Below are 22450 nucleotides of genomic sequence, written 5' to 3'. Positions count from 1 at the left end.
GGTTTTTGACAATGGAGGACGTGACATCCTTCTCTAGTTTTATCTCGAAACTCCATTAATTCTAATGATAGATCTCTATGCTCATAGCTCCACATCATTTTAATTTATTAACATTTACTATTGAATAGAAAAAGAATTCATCAATCTTGAGCCTAGCTACATAGGTTCGTGCAGTGTGCATTAATTATTGGAAAAGTTGAATTCTAACAATTAAAATTAGTGACGAAATTAATTCCATCACTAAACATAAAAAAAATATTATTGATATGATATAAAAATATAAAAAAAAATTAATTTTAAGTAAAAACAAAGAGGGGTAAAAATATTGATCAATTCATTACAATGCTTTGTAATTATACTTAAATAACTTAAAATAAAAGCAATTTTAATGCTCAACAAAGATAAGACATGGCCTCGCACATTATCACTTGAATATACCAGCTACTTGCATTGCTTGTGGAGAAAGAGAGGGAGAGATGATCAATCATAGAGAGGAGATCGAGTAGGATATTCATGCACTTTGGTACGTGTGATAGATAGAGAGAGAGAGAGAGAGAGAGAGCTATCCATGCACTTAGGTATGAGAGAGAGAGAGAGAGAGAGAGAGAGAGAGAGCTATCCATGCACTTAGGTATGTGTGATCTGCTTTGATGACATTGAATGCACGTCACCAACTTCACCTAATATTCTTAAATGATCACTCCCTTATTATGAGCAGCTACACCTCTTCTTCACTGCATAGTGCAGCCCACCAACTTCCAAAGCTTTGAGAGAGAGAGAGAGAGAGAGAGAGAGAGAGACGATGGAGAAGAGGGACAAGGGAAGTTCTCCCATGGCAACGATGATGGGGTCAAGAGATGAGAATGAAGATGTGGAAAACACCACGCGAACAGCCGAGACTATGCTGCGTTTGGTGCCAATGGCTTTGTGTGTCTCAGCACTTGTGGTCATGCTTAAGAATACTCAAACTAATGACTATGGCTCGCTTTCTTATTCAGATCTTGGAGCTTTCAGGTCTGTATTTTATGCATATTAATCTTCATACTCTTTACAGTTTAGTTCTGTGTTTGATTGGAAACTTTTCTTTTAAAAAAAAAATGGAGATCAATATATATACATTCTGGGCTTTAATTCTTTTAATTTTGAGTTAACCATAATGCTAAGTTTAAAAATATTTTTTCTGATAATCATATTTTCAACAATCCCGTGCATTAAACTATTAATTAGATCATACAAATGGAACTCAAAAATCCAATAGTTGAGATTTTTTCAGAAGAATTTCTGTCATAAGCCAATCACAGAGTCATGGTCCTAAGAAATTAAAAAGCTTCCTTCACTTAAGACAGGAAACAATGTTTTACTCAATTAACAAAAGGGATTAATTTATGATGCAGGTATTTGGTGCACGTCAATGGCATTTGTGCTGGCTATTCCCTTCTTTCAGCGGTCATTGTAGCCATGCCTCGAGCGTCCACCATGCCTCGAGCATGGGCCTTTTTCTTGCTTGACCAGGTAACTAATAATTTCATCAAAATTACTCAACCTTAATTACAAAAATTCACAAGAATCCGATTAGTGATTAATCAATTTATTCTTAATTATGCACCTAGGTGTTAACCTATGTAATTCTTGCCGCCGGCACGGTATCGACGGAGGTGCTGTACTTGGCAAGCAAGGGGGACACAACCATAACTTGGAGTGAGGCTTGTGTGTCATTTGGTGGATTTTGTCACAAGGCCTTGATATCTATAGTCATTACATTTGTCGTAGTGATTTGCTATGCAGCTCTTTCACTCTTATCGTCCTACAAACTTTTCAGCAAATATGATTCCCCGGTCCTGACCTATCCAGGCAAGGGTATTGAGATTGCCACCTTCCATGGCTGACTGCGGCGGCGGCCACCACCACTATTAATATCTTCTCCATGTTCATAAGCTGCTAGCATGTACTGACCACAACAACAATAACCCAGATTAGAATGTGGTTGATATTGGTCTATATATAGGAGATGTTGATTTGTTTTCTACTACAAGCACTTCACTGCCTTCGTGTGGTTCTTTACATGTGATATGCTTTCCTGTATCTCTTAAGAAACCATGCTTTTTTGAATACCATGATGAATCAAGATTTATTGGTAGTTTTCAAAACAATATTTTTGTTAAATCTTACCATAAATTTAATGGGTTTAAAAATCTTCGAAGACCAAGAAAACCATTAGTCCAGGCAACTTGTCTAGGCCCAACTATGAGTGGGCTTAGCCCGGGTGTTAAGCTTAGTGCCCACGAGAGCTGCTAGGGGTTGAGCCCATTACCTAGTGCTTGTGGGCGCAGCGTGTTGGTCATGCTTAGGTGCAGTGACTAGCTCTCTCGAGCCCAAGCAATGTGTCTGGGTCTATTTTTAGCTGTTAACAAGTTCAAGACACGTGCCTAAACTTAAGACTCTGAGCCTATTTTTTATTTTTTTTTTGCTTTTTGCAAGTTCTTTGGAAACTTTTTTGAGACTCATGCAGCTCCTTCAAGATTTTTTACTGAAGTAATACATTTTAGATTCTACTCTCCTTACATTTTTAAGTGTATAAATTTTTTTCATGATTTACCATCTTTTCATTTTATTAATATTTATGTAGGAGATAGTTATTTCTTATTGATGCATATGTAAGAAATATTTATTTCTTTTAATGTTACCGAAGCAAAATTACTCTGCAGTCTCTCCACTCAAACAAAAGGACAAGATTCATGAATTATAAATACTTCATAAATGATCCAAGTAAATGGTTAGCAATCTCTCCATTCTTTAATAATTTGCACATAAATTTTCAGATATTTTCTTTCTAAAATATCATTGCACTGTCTTTCTCTACAAAGATACTTACGTAAATATCTAACAGTCCCAACATTTATCAAAGATGATATTTTATAGATAATTGGCTTCCCACATCAATCACCTTGATTTTCCACACCAAGCTACTAGTCACCTTGATTTTTTATATCAAGCTATCACGAGAATGAATTACGTTACAATAACTAAATGATTAACCTATTATCCTATTGTATAATTCTTATTACTAATCACCTTAGATTTTATATCATCATCACCATGCATTTGCAAATAAGAATTATCTTTCTAACTTTAATTACATTACATTTATATCTTATTTTATAAGAAAAAATGCTTTGAAGAAATAATGTGTGTGTATATAAAAAAACTAAAATAGAAGTGTGGTTTGGAATTACTACCCCCTCACAACTCATTGACTTGGGGACATTGAGCAAGATTTGTACAAATTAGTGGCCAAAAGATGCCATAGGTTACAAATATCCAGCCCAATTGAATTAGAAGCACATAATAATCTTAGCCTAGATTTAATCGGATATGAAAATGGGATCAATGGTTCCATTAAACCAGAGCTTTGGAATTTCTGTGATGTTTTCATGATGGTAACTTTGGATGCTTTGTGATTTTGATGATGAAATTTCTCATTTTTCAAAAACAAAAACAAAAAAAAGAAGTTCATGATGGTTGGAATCTTAAATGATAATAAAAAAATATATAATTAATTTGATAGATAAAATATTTTAATTAAAATAATAATAATAATAAAATAATAATTAAAATAATAAAGATTAAAGTTAGTATAAAAATCAAATTAAATCAAACTCTAATACATAAAATTAAAAAAAAATTCAAAACAAAATATATAATAATAAAAAAAATTAAGGAATAAACTTGATATAATTAATAAATAATAAGATATTTTTTAATTTTTTGATAATTTCTTAAAAGTATTTTCCGTCCAAATTTTTCTTGGACAATAAAATATTTTTCATTAACTAAATTTTTTTTAATATTAAATAAACACATAAAAATTTTAAAAATAATTTTCAATATCCATTTTCGACTTAAATTCTATGGTCAGAAAAAAGAAATCTATCAACAAAAATAAATAAATAAGTTTAAGGATGGAAAAAAACAAGGTTCTATGTCAAATCAACCACGAATTTAACCTGTTTATTTAAAATCTTCAGTTTTTTTTTTCTCTACTAAAACCATGAAAAAAACTGATTTTAAATTTATTTTTTATTACTTTAGAAAAAAAAAAGAAACAATGACCCAAAAATATTATTAATTCAATTTTTTTAAAAATAATAATAAAACAAGAATGAAAAAACCATGAAAACCTTCAAAGCCTTATCGGAAAGGAAATTTTGACAGGCAGAGAAACAGCCACACAAGTGCCAATTTTGTAGCTTAGTCCATCACCACCAAGAACATAATATCCTCCATTCTTCTCCTTCACTCTCTAACTTATTTTTTCTCTCGCTTTCACTTTTTCCAAACACAATACTAAACCCATTTCACTCCTTCAAATTCCCTATCTTCCCTTCCCATTTTCTCATTAAGGTAAGCACTAATTATTCACTTTCTTGTTAATTAAAGATTTCAATTTTGTAAGAAATCTTGAGACTTTTTGTCCAACTGATACAATTTACTCGATATGGTATCATAAGGGGTGTTTTTAGGTTTCTTGTTGGTTTTTGTGAATGGGGTCTATGGTGGTTTTAGTAGGCAGCATGCCATCTTTGGCTTCCCTTATGAGTTTAGGGAGCTTGAGTGTGTCTACAGCTAGCTCTAGTTGTGTTGAATCTTCTTCATATTCAGTTTTAAAGAGAGTTTCTTTATCAAAAAGGAGTCTTAGGAAGGCTAAAAGATGGGATTGTGTGTGTAAATATTCAGTTACTACCACTGATTTCATTGCTGAGCAAGGCAATGCTGTGTCACTTGATTCTAGTAGTAGTACAATTAGAGGAGGAAGTGATGGTGATAGTGAGGTTGTACTTAAGCCTGCTCCAAAGCCTGTGTTAAAATCTCCAGCTGGTTCTAAGGATGAAACCCCTTTGAGTATGAATTCTGTTGGGTGGGGTTCTTCAAGTGCTGGTGGGGATTCTGATGGTGAAAGGTCGGATGAGGAGGAAGGAGAGAGGAATAAGGTGATCGAGTCACTTGGTGAGGTTTTGGAGAAAGCTGAAAAGCTTGAAACTTCAAAACTGAGCCAAGTGGGTGGTAGTGCTAGTAGTAATAGGAAACAGAATGGGGTTGTAAATAAAATGATTTCACCTAATGTGGGTAATGATTCGAGAAATGTTAATTCATCGGCTGCTAATATGAAAACTAAAACTTTAAAAAGTGTGTGGCGGAAAGGAGACTCTGTGGCTGCATTGCCGAAGGTTGTCAAGGAAGTTCCAAAGGCTAGTAATAGGGTTATCAAAGGGGAACCTAAAACAGTAGAAGGAGCAAAGCTAGAATCTCAATCAACTGTACCATTGAAGCCTCCTCAGCCACCTCTAAGACCTCAACCGAAGTTACAGGGCAAGCCATCTGTAGCTCCTCCACCTATGATCAAGAAACCTGTTATTTTGAAGGATGTGGGGGCTGCTCCAAAGTCTCCAGTTAAAGTTGAAACTGGCTCAAGAGCTCCGCAAAGTAAAGGACAGCCAATTTTGGTTGACAAATTTGCACGCAAGAAGCCGGTTGTTGACCCTGTGATTGCACAGGCTGTATTAGCCCCTATAAAACCAGGAAAGGGCCCTGCTCCTGGGAAGTACAGAGACCGAAAGAAAAGTGTTTCACCTGGAACACCAAGAAGGCGGATGGTGGATGATGATGTTGAGATTCCTGATGAGGAGCTCAATGTTTCTATTCCCGGTGCAGCTAGCGGGAGAAAAGGGAGGAAATGGACTAAAGCCAGTAGGAAGGCAGCTAAACTCCAGGCTGCCAGAGATGCAGCTCCTGTCAAAGTAGAGATTTTAGAGGTTGGGGAAAAAGGTATGTCAATTGAAGAGCTAGCCTACAATTTGACAATCGGTGAAGGTGAAATTCTTGGGTTTCTGTACTCAAAGGGGATTAAGCCTGATGGGGTGCAAACTTTGGACAAAGACATGGTAAAGATGATATGTAAGGAGCATGAGGTGGAGGCCATAGATGCTGATCCAGTAAAATTTGAAGAAATGGCAAAAAAGAATGAAATTCTTGATGAAGACGACCTGGACAAACTACAAGAGAGGCCTCCTGTCCTTACTATAATGGGTCATGTAGACCATGGCAAGGCAAGCAGCAACATTCTCTATCTCTTCATCTTAGAAATCAGATGTCTCTGCATTATCTTCTCTGTCTCATTCTTGGTTTTGATTTGAATCTTAAAAGAATGGTGGTACTTTTAAAGACTTTTCTAATGTATCTGGTGTTATCCTCATGACAGACAACCCTATTGGATCATATTCGTAAAAGCAAGGTATGTTAAGCTTCTTCATTGAAGGTCTTATGGATTTAAGTTATGACACATGTTTTCCGTGCTATTTCCCACTTCCATTGCAATAAAGGTTTTTTTTTTTTTTTTTGCGGTGTACTTGTGATAGGAGGAAGATGTAGGATGTCTAACCTGTAAACTTCAAATTGATTTGGGATTGATTGGTTTCTGAAGCTATATGTCCACTGTTCTAACATGGCATGCACATAATTTAACTGTAGCCTGACAGATGGAAATTTACAGGTGGCTGCCTCAGAAGCTGGTGGGATTACACAAGGAATTGGAGCATATAAAGTTATGATACCTGTGGATGGCAAGTTGCAACCATGTGTTTTCCTTGATACTCCTGGGCACGAGGTAAGCATGTTATCCAATTACTGTTAGCTACAATTGTTTATTGCCAAATAGGTAAAAACTTTGCTGATCATGTCTGATGTCCACTAATCTTTGTTTAATCAGCTAATGTTCTTCTTAGATGATTTTATAAACTTATCTGTGAACTGAACACGCTTGCCTTTTATTTAGATAATTTCTATTTTATCTGCTGCTGCAGGCATTTGGAGCAATGAGAGCCCGTGGAGCGAGGGTGACTGACATTGCTATTATTGTGGTGGCTGCTGATGATGGGATTCGTCCTCAGACTAAGGAGGCCATAGCTCATGCCAAAGCAGCTGGAGTGCCCATTGTAATCACAATAAATAAGGCATGTCAGAAAAAAAGTGGGTTTTGTTGTTTTCAGAAAGAAACAAAGGAAGAAACACTTGCCCAGCTGCATTTGGAAATACCTTTGGTTTGTGTGGTGTTGGCCTGAGGACTTTCTGACCCTGTTTTTTCTTCGATTCAACCAGATAGATAAAGATGGAGCCAATCCAGAAAGAGTCATGCAAGAGCTCTCTTCTATTGGTCTCATGCCAGAGGACTGGGGTGGTGATGTCCCAATGGTTCAGGTATTTTTAATTTATTGCAACTTTCTTTTTTGCTTTATCCTTCTGCAGACGCTTATATTTTTGTGACTCCTTTTAACAGATCAGCGCTCTCAAGGGGGAAAATATAGATGATTTGTTGGAAACTGTTATGCTTGTGGCAGAGGTCAGTTAAATTTATTGGCGCTCCTACTAGTTCTTCCAATTATTATTTTTTTCTTGTGCAATGAAATAATCATAGTCCACTGGCCATTTGGGTGGTAAAAATTGGATCCATGAACTTCTTTTCCATATGATTGTAGTTCTCTCTCTCTGCTAGGAATATTGTTAAGTGATATCTTGCATTATATATTTAATTAGTCGAGTAGCTTGCAGTAGCTATTTAATCAGGGCAGAGAGAGAAATGTGGGATCCTCTGTCTGCTTGGCTTGTCAAACAAATATTTCATCAATCTAATTAATTGCTAGGAATTTTGTAGTTGCAGTATATGTAATGAGAGGAATAACTTTTGTTCCCCAATAAATGCGATATCTTGTAACTGTCCATTGAAATTTCTCTTGCCTGGATCCTTTAGAAAATTGAATATGAAGTGTGTGTGATTTAACAAGCACTCAGGGGACAGTCAAAGGTGCATATACATGCATATTAATATGTACTCTCTCCCAAAGCTATATTAGATACCAGCCACAAAATCTAGAAACACAATACAATTCATAAATTCAAAGCCATCATGATTCCCTGGAATGAATGGGATGTAGCATACATTTAACAGCATGCTATTTATGTTTTCTGACTTCATGCATGATTGTTTCAGTTACAAGAATTGAAGGCTAATCCAGATAGAAATGCAAAGGGCACTGTTATTGAGGCAGGTCTTGATAAATCTAAAGGGCCAGTAGCAACTTTTATTGTACAGAATGGCACCCTGAAAAGAGGGGATGTAGTGGTTTGTGGACAAGCCTTTGGAAAGGTTTGTTAGTTAGAGTTTGAATTTCAAAAGAAAAACTCCGAATGTTCTTTAAGAAAATACCTGCAGCCTAATGTGATTTAAATGTTAATTTTGAAATGCTCACCCACCTTGGAGGATTTCTTTGTTATGCCATTTTCAGGTGCGGGCTTTATTTGATGATGGTGGAAAACGAGTTGATGAAGCTGGACCATCTATACCTGTACAGGTTTGTTGTTATTCTTTTTCCCTGTTTATCTTTGTTTGCGTACATGCTGTATTATATGTCACTTATTTTTGTGTCCGCCTTTTTCATAAAAAAAGAATGTAGCTGTGATTCTTTTTTCTTGTTTCTTTCATTATTGTTGGAATATTCAAGATCTAAAACCATTATAATGCTCCTTCGCCATACATAAACTAAACTAGTAATTAGGATAAGCATGAAAATTTAATTGACTATAAATACAGAAACCCCCTGTATATTGGTATTATTGAAACAATTAGAATTCTGGGGATCCAGCTCAATTCCCATTTGGAAAAGTACATTTTAGAGGGTTGTACATAGTTTGCTCAGGTGATTACAACAATAAACTAATCCCCATTTTTTTCTTTTTATATTATGTTTTATGGTTCATGGATCCCTATCTATTTGTGTGATTCTTTCTCACATGACTAATTCATACGAGTCTTCATTTGAAAATAATCTTGCAAATACGTTACACTGTTCTTTACAGGTTATTGGTTTGAGTAATGTACCAATTGCTGGTGATGAATTTGAGGTTGTTGCCTCCCTTGATATTGCTCGTGAAAAGGCAGAGAAACGTGCAGAATCATTATGGAATGAACGCATATCGGCCAAGGCTGGAGATGGGAAGGTGACCCTTTCTTCCTTAGCTTCAGCTGTCTCAGCAGGAAAGCTATCCGGATTAGACTTGCACCAGCTGAATATAATAATGAAAGTCGATCTTCAGGTATGTGCATTTGCTTTGCATTTTATCATATCCATATAAAAGCAATTCTCATGACATTTTCTTTTTCACTATTGCGTCTTCTGTTGAAATCAAGTTGTGTTGGCAAATTTGTGATATTGACTTTTATATTTTACTAGCTTTCACTCATGTGATGCATTTCAAATCTAGGTATTAATTCTCTAGATCCATTTCATGAATAGATCATTGAATAGGTGGTTATATAGATGCACAAAAACAACTTTGAATCTATCATATAATAAAGAATGTGAAAGATGCTCCAAGAAGCCATTTGGTTTGACTGTATGACTTTGTTTTATAACTAAAAAGGTGCTTTCCACAAGTTACTTTGGTAAAATTCTTTTAAGTTGAACAAATGTATGTCTCTGATTCTATTAAAAAAAAGGCTTCAACTCTCTCTTCATGTCCCTCTGATTGAATATGTTTTGAGTGAAAGTTAGTAAGTAAAGGTGTTCTGACTTCTGTTTGAAGCAGAATTTGGATCAATTTTTATGAGTTACTTATAGATAAACTTTTTTTTTTTAATTCCAGAATTAAAAGGTAAAAATAAGTTTATAGCTGTACCAAATGCCCTCGAAATCTATGATGATTACTTGTAATTGGGCTTTGAAGTTATGTATTGATCACCAATCACCAACTTCTATGGAAAATTGATATGTATGAGAAAATTGGGTATTTAAAAATGTGTAGTGAAAATCATTTTACTCATGCTAGGAAATGCTGCTGGATCTTGCTATTGGCAAAATCAAAATTTCTCAATAATAGCAATGCATTTTTTTGCTTGATTGCTTCATGGGGATGGCTAAACACCGCTGTGCATGCATGCACATTCATGCCTTCATCAAAATATTGTTCTGTTGCTCTGAGGTTTTTTGACAAAATTCATGGCATGTGATCATAGTATGGTTTAAACTTCATACTTTAAGTGCAAGTAAAATTAAATTCTCTTTATTATAAATAGGGATCTATTGAAGCTATCAGGCAAGCTTTACAAGTGCTCCCTCGAGATAATGTCACTTTGAAGTTCCTCTTGCAAGCTACAGGAGATGTAAGCAACAGCGATGTTGATCTTGCTGTTGCTAGTGAAGCTATAATTTTAGGATTCAATGTCAAAGCTCCAGGTTCTGTCAAAAGCTACGCAGAAAGAAAAGGTGTTGAGATTCGGCTATATAGAGTTATCTACGAACTCATTGATGATGTGCGAAATGCAATGGAAGGACTTCTGGAGCCTGTGGAGGTTAATTCTAATGCATCACTTGTTTCTTTCTATCAAACTTCGCTTGCTGATACTATTTATACTCAATGTATATCCTGTATTACATTGTGCATGATTGGGAATATATGCATGGCAAAAAAATTTCCATCTTTGGCTTTCTTTCTTTTTTTCTGAGGGTGGGGGGGGCGGGTGTTGAATAAAAGGCAGATTGGATTCGGTTTTTTGAATGTTTTTTTTTTTTCCCGTTGAGCTACATGTTCTTACCTTGCTGGGAATTGTTAATTTTCTGTCTCTTTGCATTACATTTTTAATATGTTGGTTGTTCTTTGATGTTTGATATGAATGCATATATATATATATATATATATATATATATTAATTGTGGAAACAAACTCTAAAAAGAACCTCCAAGATGTTATATAGGAGTTAAACTGCTACCCTTTTTCTTTTAACTGCGTCATGGTATATGCTTGTTCATCATATCATAGTACAGGCATGCTGTGGTTTCATACTCATACCATTACTGTTCAGCATTTGACATGAATGTCTCTTCTGAGGAAGAAGTTTCCATGAAGCATATAATATTTATCAAAGGCAGGAAACCCTCTTCGCAATTCTACTATGCTGATGTGTCCATGTTTAATTTATCCTTTTCTGGGGCATGAGGTTGGTGGATCGAATCAATTGTTTAGTTCATTGGTTCCAGGTTAGGACAATGCTTGTGTTTATTCTCCATTCCTCTTTTTTTAAGGACTGCCTTCAAAAACACTTTTCACTGGAATACATGTTTATTTGAGTCAGGAATATTTTTTACTTGTGAGAATGTGCTGCTTTTGCTTTAATGTTGTGAAATATCTATTGCAGCATATTTACTGTTTTGCTAATTGCGTATTGATAGGAACAAGAGATAATTGGCTCAGCAGAAGTCCGGGCAGTATTTAGCAGCGGCAGTGGTCGTGTTGCCGGATGCATGGTAACAGAAGGCAAAATAGTAAAAGGCTGTGGAATTAGGATTGTCCGAAATAGAAAAACAGTCCATGTTGGTGTCATTGATTCACTGAAACGTGTTAAGGAAATAGTGAAGGAGGTAAGATTTTTATGCCAGTAACTTTGCTTTGTTATAGTGTGTCAAATTTATGGTCTCCTTTCAGTATTACAGTATCAACAAACTTGTAAATTTTGTTGATCCTGGTCCCTCCAGAGACCTGCATTTCTGTTGAGCATTGTGCAGCATGGTTACACCTCATGAAGTGTATTTATGCATTACTTGCTTACAGACTTGGTTTATACAGAGCTTTTAGTGAGTTGTCCATCAAATATCTATAACTGCGTTGCTTTTCCTTTCCTTTGGGATTTCTAATGATATTTTATAGAGGCATGTTTTATCCATTGACTTGATGTCCTTAATAACCCTGCTATTCTGTGAGGATGATGTTAAAGGTTGAATGATATGCATAATGTGATTTCGCAATTCGGTCTCTTTTAGGGGATATGCTTGCATTATTCATGAATTCGCTCGATTGCATTATGAAAGACTTCTTTTTTGTGAAGTAATGGGAATTTAAAGTTGCTGCAATTATTGTGTTTGAATGAGATGACTGAATCATCCAATTTTTATTGTATTTGACTATTTGTTGAGATCAATTCTTTTAACTTTTATGCTTTGCTTTCTTGGGTCAATTTGTGGAATCTAATTATGAGAAATGCAGCTTCTTCTCTACCTCCGTATTAATGTTATTTATTGAATTACTCTGCCTTCTATTTTTATTGGTGAATTTTCTTATGCTGTTTAAGATTGCAAAATGGCTTCCCTAGTGGCTGTAACATGCTGTCCTCTAACTTGATGCCTAGTATATACCTGGTCTTACTCTGATATGCTTTTCTTTATCAACTATCAATCCGTAACATCTATGAACTTGCAATTCTCCGATTCATTAGGCTTGAAGATCTTTTCAGACACCTCCATGTTTTTCATTTGCATCTATCTTAACTCGACAAATTTTATCTTTTCCTGACAGGTAAATGCCGGACTAGAATGTGGTATTGGGGCGGAAGATTATGATGATTGGGAGGAAGGTGATACTATAGAGGCCTTCAACACGGTAGAGAAGAAGCGAACCCTTGAAGAGGCCTCAGCCTCCATGGCAGCTGCACTGGAAGAGGCAGGAATCAACTTATAGCTTGGCATGCAGCTCTATAGCTGAATATATTCGGTTCTCCTAATGGAGCCCAAAGCATTACAGGACAATAAAGGTAGCACTATCGAAGTAGTGCTCTAACATTTGCTCAGTTCGTGGAATACAGATGTGCTGCCCAACACATACAATTTATGTCAACCGCAGGGCGTGCAGGATCGGAGCTTGAGGTAATTTTGTCCACTGTTGCATGCTATTTTGTTGTATATATGGTAACAGATACCAGATCTCAGTTACTTTCTGTAAAGGAGCAATCATACAAGTTCCTCAAGATTCATTGTGCCAAGACAATGTAACATTTCTGAAAGAAATTAAATTTTTTTTGAAGGTGCTCAGAATTAGGCATGCACCACCTCCTACATTGTCTCTTAAAATTTAGCTACTCAAAGTTGCAGCAAACAGAAGTATAGGAAGGCCAGACTTTGTAATTATAATCACCATTTTTTTCAGAAATTTTAATTTTCACAGTTACCCTAGAAGCTATTTTGTAAATCGAAAATAATGTTGGGTTAGGAAAGATTGTATGAATATTATGCTAGGTTTTATGAGAACGGTAAATCTTGCTACATCGTATTTCAAAGGCACTTCACAATTTTAATAGTGAAGCAGATTGGAAAGCCAGTTTTTTAGTGTTTTAAGGTTATTTCCTGCTATATTGCAACTTGGAACAAAAAAAACCTTTGAATGTGAGAAAATAATATCTAGACTATAATAGATTATAAGAAATGTTTTGGTATTGTTATTAAACTTGGTATAACATGTTATATTTAAAAATTCTTTATCTAACTTTTTGCTTAACCCGAGTTTTAAATTAAATTATATGAGAATTGTCTTAATATGATCTTGTCAATTTGATAGATGTAAAACAATTAAGAAAAAAAATAGATCTAGTTATCCTTAATCAACTAGCAAAACCCATTACCTGGTTATGGACTATACTGAATTGAATTATTTTTATTTTTATTTTTATTATATAATAAGAAATGTAAAAATTAATTTACAATCAATTCAATGCTGAAAGATAAAATAATAAAAGATAAATAATTGAATAATAGAATTGAAAAAAAATCAAAAGATAAAAAGATAAACAAAAATAGTTAAAAAAAAAAACAAAGAATCAATGAAAAAAGAACTCAGACGTATGAGTCTTATTGACCCTCAATGATTGGACCCTTTACAAAACAGCTCTAGCAGGGCTCAAGGCAAAGCCACACACTTGAGCCATTAATATTTTTTCTTTGTTAAGGGATGGACAACATATTATCTACTCTTTATTTTATTTTATTTTAAATAACAGACAACATGTCACTAGACGTTATTTACTGGGAAAATGGTGTTTTGAGTTGCAAATTTTCAACTAATTTTCATTTAAAAATATCATAAATACCTCCTCAAATCATCTAATAACACCCCAAAATCAACCAAAAAATGAAAATTAACCAAATAAAAAGTTAATGAGTATTTAACCTACTTTTTTTGTTAATTTTTAGTTTAAGGGTCCAAAAACTAAAGAAAATAATGTTGGGTTAGGAAAGATTGTATGAATATCATGCTAGGTTTTATGAGAATGGTAAATCTTGCTACATCATATTTCAAAGACGCTTCACAATTTTAATAGTGAAGCAGATTGGAAAGTCAGTTTTTTTAGTGTTTGAAGGTTATTTCATGCTATATTGCAACTTAGAACAAAAAAAACTTTGAATGTGAGAAAATAATATCTATACTATAATACACTATAAGAAATTTTTTGATATTGTAATTAAACTTGGTATAATATGTTAAACTTAGAAGTTCATCTAACTTTTTACTTACTCAAGTTTTAAATTAAATTATATGAGAGTTGTTTTAATATGACCTTATCGATTTGGCAAGTCCAAAAAAAATTAAAAATAAAAATATATCTAGTTTACCCTAGTCAACTAGCAAAACTCGGGACCTGATTATGGATTATACTGAATTGAATTATTATTATTATTATTATAAGATAAGAAATATAAAAATTAATTTACTCAATCAACACAATGCTAAAATATAAAATTCAATTAAAAAAACAAAAAGATAAATCATTGAATAATGGAATTTAAAAAAAAACAAAAAGATAAAAAGATAACAAAAAATAATTAAAAAAAAAATACAACGGGCCAAAAAAAAAAAACTCAGACCTACGAGTCTTATTAGCCCTTAATGATTGGACCCTTTACAAAACAATCCAAGCACTTGGGCCAAGACAGAGCCTAGCACTTGAACCATTAATTTTTTTCTTTGTTAAGGGGTAGACAACATATTGTCTACCTCTTATTTTGTTTTTTTTTAAATAACAGACAACATGTCATTGGATGTTATCAACTGGGTTGTAATCCTGATTCAGACCACCACTTTGGTGGCCAAAAAAACAGGGAAAAAGGTTTTTTGGGTTGAAAATTTTCAACGAATTTTCATTTAAAAATATCATAAATACCTCCTCAAATCATCGAATAACCCCAAAATCAACCAAAAAATAAAAATTAACCAAATAAAAATTCTCTAAACCAAACCCGATCTTTTTTTTGTAGAAATGTTTTAAAAAAACAACCACCACTATCAAACTTTTCTCGTCAAATAAAATCCGTTGACATCAAGAACGATGAATTTTTTCATGGAAAAGTGGCTCAGCCGATGATTTTCTCTCTTTTCTTTCAAAGTTATGGATCCAAAAATAAACTTTTAAACGAAAATAAAATTATCATGAATTTAGTGTGTGACATGTAATTTCTTTGTATTTTACATTCAAGACCTCTTTCTTTTGATGTTGTTTTGTTAATTAATTAATTACTTAATACATTTAATCCTTGTGTGGATAAAATTAAGCCCTTATATTTTCATATTTGTTTGTATCTAGTCCTATTGGATTTTCATTACAATTTTATTGTTTTTTTCTTAATCCATCTCTAATCAATGTTCTCCAGCTCACCTACAGCAGATAAAATTAAAAACGCATTGCGAAGTTATTTTTTTGTAATTTCAAGATAAATAACGGTTGTCAACCTGGATGGAGGGAATGAAAGTAGAAGGACTAACTTACAAAATCGTTTGAAATACAGTGACTAAATTGTAATTAAATATTTAATTTAAGTATGCATTATACACACTTTAGAAGATTTCATGGCCCAAGCAAGCACGCAGTGAGCCCGGCTCCTATGTTTCAAAATTCAAAAAATGGAAAGGAGCAACGGTCACCTTTCTTCTTAACTCTCTCTGAGCCAAGGCAAATCATCCATCAAACAATGAATCCTATGTTTTCTTACCTTTGAAGTGCCAAATCAACGTTAATATTTACAACCCAAACAACTCTCCCTTTCCCTTTTCTCCTCTCTCTCTCTCTCTCTCTCTCTCTATCTCTCTAGAACAAAAGGATTGTAAAGCACTTACCTTTTTTTCCCTGCATTCTAATTCAAAGCACATCAATTGATTGCACATTCAAAACTGTGCCCTTTTCTTTTGAACCCTTTTAAAGAATTCAATTCAGTTTCCATGGAAGATAGTAATAGTACTAATGAGCAACCTCCTCATTGGCATGACCCCCTTCTCCTGACTGATGTGCACCACCAACAACAACATAATACCAGCCCTCTCTCTTGCTCTTCAAGTAAGATCACTTCACCTTCTCTAGTACCCAATTTTTCTTTCTTGGTTTTGTAGATATTTTTTGGGTTTTTAAACTTTTGTTTCTCTCTTTTGTCTTGTTTAGAGACTGGACTCATTTCTTCGAAGTCTCAAACTTTGGCCATGGTAGATTCAGATTCAAATGAAGGTAATGCGTGGTCTTTTTTTCCCTAATTTAAAGCAAACCCATTAATTTTGTTGATTTAAATTTTGTTGGGAACACTCTGTTATCTCTTAAAGGTATGATTAACTCTCTTTTTTTTACTTTCTTGTTGTAGATATGTGTTGGCAAGAAAGCCAAAGCGTAGAATCAGTTACTATGAAAAAACTGATAGACCGAGTTGAGAATGATGCGATTGATGGTAAAAAAATCTCTTCTTTTGACAATTTTGATCAAGAATTGGATGTCAAGATCGAACTTTTTATTGGGGTTATCAAGATTTAAGAATTTGATTGAATTTTGTGTTATTTTTTCAGGTAGGTCCATGTTAGGGTTTTCATTAACATCTCCTGATCTGGTCATTTGTGCTGGTTCACCTGATATATCCAGAACTGGATATGGAGATTCTCCTGAATTATTGGATGGCAACAAGTGTTCAATTGAGCTTTCTTTGGAGAATGGTATTGATGGGTCTGATATGAAAGACTCTATTAAGACTCCATGTGTAAAGTTTTCTTCTGTGTTTCAAACATTCAACAAAGAGTTGTCTCCTGAATCTTCGTTTGAGCTCCTTCCACAGCAAGAAAAAGAAGAGAAATTGGTGAAAGATTTTGTTCCTGGTGTGTGCATTAATGCAGGATGCACTGATAGGGCTGTTGTTTTTGGGGGTGTTGAGTTTTTAGGGGACGATTGTTTTCTGGGTGGTGATACTGTAAGGACTGATGCTACAATTGGGGATGGACAGGATGGGGGTCTTTCTCTTTACCAAACGGCACGGTATGGTAACTTCTCGTATTGTTTTCGGGCGCTGGAGCCTGGGAATTATGATGTGAGTCTGCACCTTGCAGAAATTGTATTCACTGATGGCCCTCCTGGACTAAGAGTATTTGATGTTTTTGTACAAGAGAAGAAGGTGAGAATTCATGAAACCAAAACAAATAGGAGTTTCAATGGAGGTTGCTAATGCCATCATCTTATTGTGTATGATTGATTGTTTTTGTAGGTTATGTCATGCCTCGACATATATGCACAAGTAGGCGCAAATAAACCTCTGGTTGTATCTGGCCTTAAAGCTTTCGTAGAGGGTGATGAGGGCTTATTGATTAGATTTGAAGGAGTGATGGGAAAACCGATTGTATGTGGCATTTCTGTTACAAAAGATTTTTCTGCTAGTAAGTTCAGTTTTCAATCTTCTTTTGGTTTCTGAACTTTCGTTTTTGGTTCATGTTTCAAGATAGAAATTTAGTTAAGCTTTCTAAAACTTCTTATTTCAGATATTGCAGAAGCTAGATTACTAAAACCTATAGGAATGTCTCAAGTAGCGGAGTGCGATTCGCCCAAAGTAATACCTCTTAATCCTTTTAGATTCTAATTTAGTTTGTGAGAAACATCAGATTATTGCCTCTAAAATGATGATTAAACTGCAGGATAATGGTCACCTTGAGGTGGAAGGGGATTATCAGAAGCTACTGAGAGATCACGAGTTTCAGAGAAGGGAATTAACAGAGATGAGGAGGGCAATGGATGAACTTAAGAGGGAAAACCGACTTAAGAGCAGGGAATGCCAAGATGCTCTGAAGTCATTACAGGAGCTCCAAAATGAGCTCATGCGCAAGTCGATGCATGTTGGGTCCTTGGGTATGGAAATCTAATGTTGTCTGTAGTAATCACATTGACTGTCCATAAATGTTGATTGTGCTGATGGTTGGTTGTATGCAGCCTTTGCCATTGAGGGACAAGTGAAAGAGAAGGGTAGGTGGTTCACATCATTGAGAGACTTGACAAGAAAACTGAAGGTACTTTATGAGTTTTTGACATCTGTCTCATGGAATATCTGGTAATATGTTGCATTATTTTAAAAAGGTTTCATTTAACAGATTATGAAAATGGAGCACATCAAGCTATCAGAGGAGGCACTGGCATACAAGAATTGCGTTGTAGATATGGACGAGATAAGGTCTACTATTCTGTCCAAAAGTAGGTCAATGTACTGTTTATATGACCAACTCAGCTATCTTTCTTCTGCACTTTTTATTCACTTATTTTGTTCTGACAGTGAAGCAGCAAGTAGATTTGCATGAGGATCTAAAGATTAAATTTGTTGAAGGAGCAAAGGAGAGAAAGGAACTGTACAATAAGGTTCTAGAGTTGAAAGGTAAATTTATTTTTGCTTAGATATCTGGAGTTCTATATGTTAGGAATTTAAAGATGGTATACTGAATTCTGAATCTTTCTTGCAGGAAACATTAGGGTGTTTTGCCGGTGTCGGCCTCTAAAATCTGAAGAAGTGGCAGCCGGAGCTTTAATGACTATTGATTTTGAATCTGCTAAAGATGGTGAGCTAACTGTTATGTCAAATGGACTTCCAAAAAAGACCTTCAAGTTTGATGCTGTTTTTGGCCCCCAAGCAAACCAAGGTAATCACCTCGTGTGTGAAGTGCATTTTGGATCTTGGAGTTATCCACTCTGTTCCTTTCAATAATAAACCATTGCTTTTGCTTGTTTTCTCAGCTGATGTTTTTGAAGACACTGCTCCATTTGCAAGCTCGGTCTTGGATGGGTACAACGTCTGTATTTTTGCTTATGGACAGACGGGGACTGGAAAAACTTTTACAATGGAGGGTACAGAAGAAGATCGTGGAGTAAATTTTAGGACTCTTGAGCAAGTTTTTCATATGATTAAGGAGAGAGAGAAGCTATTTCGATATGATGTATCTGTAAGCGTTCTTGAAGTTTATAACGAGCAAATAAAAGATTTGCTGGTGTCAGACTCTCAGCCAGGAGTGGCTGCGAAGAGGTAGTATGAATTCCTTGTATTTTCTCTCCATTTTCATCTTATGTTTTCTACGATCTTTATACTTAGTGAATGGTTCTTTTCACGATCACCATTATATTCTGATAATGAATCTTACACAGTTAAGAACATCAAAATTGTATAAAGGGTAAAATCCACGAGTAATCATTTCAATTTCCTTGTTGCTGTTTACTTGCAAAACCTGTTGTGGACTTGATTGGCAGTGTCTATTCAGCATGACTTAAACACACTCAATCCTTTTCAATGTTGAAATCTCGAATGATATTCCATCTTAACTTCTATATGCTTCCAAAACATGAATCCATGGAATACAAAATATGAAATGTTCACAATCAGTTCTTTGTTTTGTATGATAAACTTCTATACACTTTTTTTTTTTCATTATTAGCCTGAGATTTCCTTTCACTCGTTTAAGATCCCAATATGAGATTATTTGTGATATATCTCATCAGCAGTAAGAAATAGAGCTGTATTCTAGTTTTTAACCAATCTACTATATGTCCTCTATCCTCACTTTTATGATCTTTGAGTCAGTTTAACCGAAGCATTGGAGTCTTGGCTTCTTCAACTTATTACTATATATGTTCATTATTATATGAAATGCAGGCTAGAAATAAGACAAGCTGGTGATGGGCTACATCATGTCCCTGGGCTGGTTGAGGCAAAGGTACACAACATGAGTGAGGTTTGGCAAGTACTAAGAACTGGTAGTAATGCAAGGGCAGTTGGCTCTACCAATGCTAATGAGCACAGCAGCCGATCTCACTGGTCCGTTTCTCTATGCTCCATTTGAGTTTTTATCTATATTCAATAATTGCATAATGTGTTTGAAACGGGAGTAAAGGCTAACGAATGGCTTGTTCTTGATCCAGCATACACTGTGTTATGGTGAAGGGAGAGAATTTATTGAACGGGGAATGCACAAAGAGCAAGTTATGGTTGGTTGACCTAGCAGGAAGTGAGAGGATAGCGAAGACAGAAGTGCAAGGAGAGCGGTTGAAGGAAACTCAAAATATTAATAAATCCTTATCTGCACTCGGTGATGTCATATCTGCTCTCGCTACTAAAAGCCCTCACATCCCATTCAGGTTATAAAAAAATTTAACCAGTCTTTGATTTGTTATTTTTCTACGTGCAAACTAACAACCCAATATGCATACCTTCAGTGTAAATGTTAATAACATGTTTGCTTGCTGTCCAGAAATTCAAAGCTCACGCACCTTCTTCAAGACTCCCTAGGTATTTTCTACCTGAACTATGCAGTAATATAATTTGGGTTGATTTACATGAGTATGCAGGTATAAAATGAGTAAAACTAATATCTGGATCCATATTTTTTAGGAGGAGATTCAAAGACACTCATGTTTCTACAGATCAGCCCTAATGAGAATGACCTAGGTGAGACTCTATGCTCGCTCAATTTTGCAAGCAGAGTTAGAGGGATAGAGTTGGGGCCTGCAAAGAGACAGATGGACAATGCTGAACTTCTGAGATACAAGCAGATGGTATAGTGATAACTTATACTTTAAATGCCATGTTCTTTATTTAGCCTTAATCTATGGTTATCACCTTTCTATTAAGTCTGTCTGACTGTTCCTATATGTCCATGGAAATGGGCTCTCCTGTCTGTTAAGGCTGAGAAATCAAAGCAAGATTTGAAAAGCAAAGATGTGCAAATAAAGAAGTTGGAGGATACAATCAATGGACTGGACTTGAAGACAAAAGAAAAGGACTTTAAATATAAGATCTTGCAAGATAAGGTAGTATATAAGTTGTCAGAAACCATTGCAACTTCACTTATAAATCAGCTCACCAATTTTTTCATTTTTCATTATGCTGGAAGATGGATCTTTAGTTTCCCTTTTCTTTCGTTGATTTTGCAGGTAAAGGAGCTTGAGGCACAGCTCCTAGTTGAAAGGAAGCTGGCACGCCAGCATGTGGACACAAAGATTGCCGAGCAACAGCAGCAACAGCAGCAAGATGAGCAAATTATTGCACCGCCTAGGCCGCCGCTTGCAAATCGAATATTAGGGAGTAACAAGAATTTTGATGAACCTGTGAATGGTGCGTTGAACAAAGAACAGATAAATCTGACTCTGCCACCAATGGGGAACACCAGCTACAAATCCACAATCCCCCTTCCCTCCACAGAGGGGGTTGTCAAGTTGACTGACTCTACTGAAAAAGAAAACAACCCTGCCATGGCTGATCAACCACGATTGCTGAAGAGGACTGGCAGAGCCTCAATTTGTACAACAGCAAGACACGTCCTAGCAGCCCCAGCTCCAAGGCGGAACTCAATGATTCCACTCCCAAGTGTACCGAGTATACCAAGTTCATTTCCATTATGTCAAGTGGATATGAAAGAAGATTCGGAAGGGTCTGAAACAAACTGTTTGCCTGAGCAGACACAATGCGACAGCCCTAAAGAAATCAGATATGGCTCCAAGCGGATAAGCACCATGTTGAAACGAAGCCTTCAAAAGAAAGTTAACATGAAGTCCCCACTGCAGCAACATATGAGAAGAGGTGGTATAAATGTCGGGATGGAGAAGGTTAGAGTCTCTATTGGAAGTCGAGGCAGGACCGCACATCGGGTATTGCTAGGAAATGGTAGAAGAACAGGAATGAGGGAAACTCAGCAGAAGCAGATGCTAGGAGAAAAGGAAAGGAGGTGGAATAGTGGAACAGTGGCAAGAACTCCAGTCTAATTGATACATTTCTCACTGATATCTGACATTCCATCTGCTTCCTTCCTTCTTGTATAATAGAAGGGTGAGAAAGGACTATGGTGTGTATTTTTTTATTATGCTAATCATCTGTTTGAATCTTGTAATTGTATAATCGTCACATTTGCGAAGCCTTGGCAGATGCGTTCACATCTGTATCAGAGCCTCGTGGAAACATGAAATGGCGTTTTCTTGTGGAAGAATCACCGATGCAAGGGGAATACTTGCAATCTCTTCATGCCAAACAGAAATTAGAGGAGCACACTGTAGCATGTTTATGAACCAGTAGAATTGGTAATAATCCACTCACTCTATCAAAACAACTTGAACTAGGGATATGATGCTCTACACCACCATGAGATTATCCGTTGAATGGTTCGTGCAGTCATCTCAACGAAATCGTGTCTTAAGATGCCTCTTTTAGTTAAACAGCAACAAGTAATTGTTACACTAACAATTATTGTGAGGTACAGATAAATAGAAGAGGGAACTAATTGCAGAGACGATTATACCACGATTTTTTTTTTCTTA

General features: G+C 35.5%; 3 protein-coding genes across 5 annotated transcripts; all 3 read left to right on the top strand.

Moving 5' to 3' along the window:
- The first annotated feature begins 728 nt into the window (after nucleotides 1-728).
- Nucleotides 729-2150, top strand: LOC7454447 (CASP-like protein 2A1). The gene is made up of 3 exons (XM_002317569.4): nucleotides 729-1014; nucleotides 1395-1512; nucleotides 1611-2150. Exons 1-3 carry the CDS (start codon nucleotides 803-805, stop codon nucleotides 1884-1886), a joined length of 606 nt encoding a protein of 201 aa, XP_002317605.1. The 5' UTR covers nucleotides 729-802; the 3' UTR covers nucleotides 1887-2150.
- A 2050-nt stretch (nucleotides 2151-4200) lies between these two features.
- Nucleotides 4201-13194, top strand: LOC7454446 (translation initiation factor IF-2, chloroplastic). Of its 3 annotated transcripts, XR_002976766.2 has the most exons (13): nucleotides 4202-6104; nucleotides 6257-6289; nucleotides 6548-6661; nucleotides 6858-7007; nucleotides 7153-7251; nucleotides 7331-7393; nucleotides 8042-8197; nucleotides 8337-8402; nucleotides 8908-9144; nucleotides 10124-10399; nucleotides 11277-11465; nucleotides 12397-12743; nucleotides 12902-13194. XR_002976766.2 is itself a non-coding variant. In XM_024581091.2 (12 exons), the coding sequence occupies exons 1-12, from the start codon at nucleotides 4542-4544 to the stop codon at nucleotides 12556-12558; spliced, it is 3108 nt and encodes a 1035-aa protein (XP_024436859.2). In that variant the 5' UTR covers nucleotides 4201-4541; the 3' UTR covers nucleotides 12559-12932. The 3 variants fall into 3 exon arrangements, 2 of the variants coding, with proteins under 2 accessions (XP_024436859.2, XP_052301218.1); XM_024581091.2 differs by having other exon boundaries at nucleotides 4201-6104; nucleotides 12397-12932; XM_052445258.1 differs by having other exon boundaries at nucleotides 4201-6104; nucleotides 6858-7011; nucleotides 7157-7251; nucleotides 12397-12932.
- A 2558-nt stretch (nucleotides 13195-15752) lies between these two features.
- Nucleotides 15753-22122, top strand: LOC7470959 (kinesin-like protein KIN-14Q). The gene is made up of 18 exons (XM_024581247.2): nucleotides 15753-16198; nucleotides 16301-16363; nucleotides 16494-16577; nucleotides 16693-17288; nucleotides 17379-17547; nucleotides 17650-17717; nucleotides 17803-18013; nucleotides 18095-18171; nucleotides 18253-18352; nucleotides 18432-18530; nucleotides 18616-18792; nucleotides 18887-19172; nucleotides 19797-19958; nucleotides 20063-20278; nucleotides 20392-20429; nucleotides 20532-20695; nucleotides 20825-20950; nucleotides 21074-22122. The coding sequence occupies exons 1-18, from the start codon at nucleotides 16084-16086 to the stop codon at nucleotides 21899-21901; spliced, it is 3579 nt and encodes a 1192-aa protein (XP_024437015.1). The 5' UTR covers nucleotides 15753-16083; the 3' UTR covers nucleotides 21902-22122.
- Nucleotides 22123-22450: the final 328 nt, after the last annotated feature.

Source organism: Populus trichocarpa, chromosome 11, assembly GCF_000002775.5.
Source record: "Populus trichocarpa isolate Nisqually-1 chromosome 11, P.trichocarpa_v4.1, whole genome shotgun sequence".
NCBI classification, from domain to species: domain Eukaryota; kingdom Viridiplantae; phylum Streptophyta; class Magnoliopsida; order Malpighiales; family Salicaceae; genus Populus; species Populus trichocarpa.
This window is presented reverse-complemented; position numbering and strand designations above follow the sequence as displayed.

Coding starts and splice junctions, on each gene's coding strand:
- LOC7470959 (XM_024581247.2), top strand. CDS start 16,084: ATGGAAGATAGTAATAGTACTAATGAGCAACCTCCTCATTGGCATGAC. Junction 17,289..17,378: donor TTTTTGTACAAGAGAAGAAG/GTGAGAATTCAT, acceptor TTGTTTTTGTAG/GTTATGTCATGCCTCGACAT. Junction 20,951..21,073: donor ATAAGATCTTGCAAGATAAG/GTAGTATATAAG, acceptor TTGATTTTGCAG/GTAAAGGAGCTTGAGGCACA.
- LOC7454446 (XM_024581091.2), top strand. CDS start 4,542: ATGGGGTCTATGGTGGTTTTAGTAGGCAGCATGCCATCTTTGGCTTCC. Junction 6,290..6,547: donor ATCATATTCGTAAAAGCAAG/GTATGTTAAGCT, acceptor GGAAATTTACAG/GTGGCTGCCTCAGAAGCTGG. Junction 8,403..8,907: donor GACCATCTATACCTGTACAG/GTTTGTTGTTAT, acceptor TGTTCTTTACAG/GTTATTGGTTTGAGTAATGT.
- LOC7454447 (XM_002317569.4), top strand. CDS start 803: ATGGAGAAGAGGGACAAGGGAAGTTCTCCCATGGCAACGATGATGGGG. Junction 1,015..1,394: donor TCAGATCTTGGAGCTTTCAG/GTCTGTATTTTA, acceptor TTTATGATGCAG/GTATTTGGTGCACGTCAATG. Junction 1,513..1,610: donor CCTTTTTCTTGCTTGACCAG/GTAACTAATAAT, acceptor TTATGCACCTAG/GTGTTAACCTATGTAATTCT.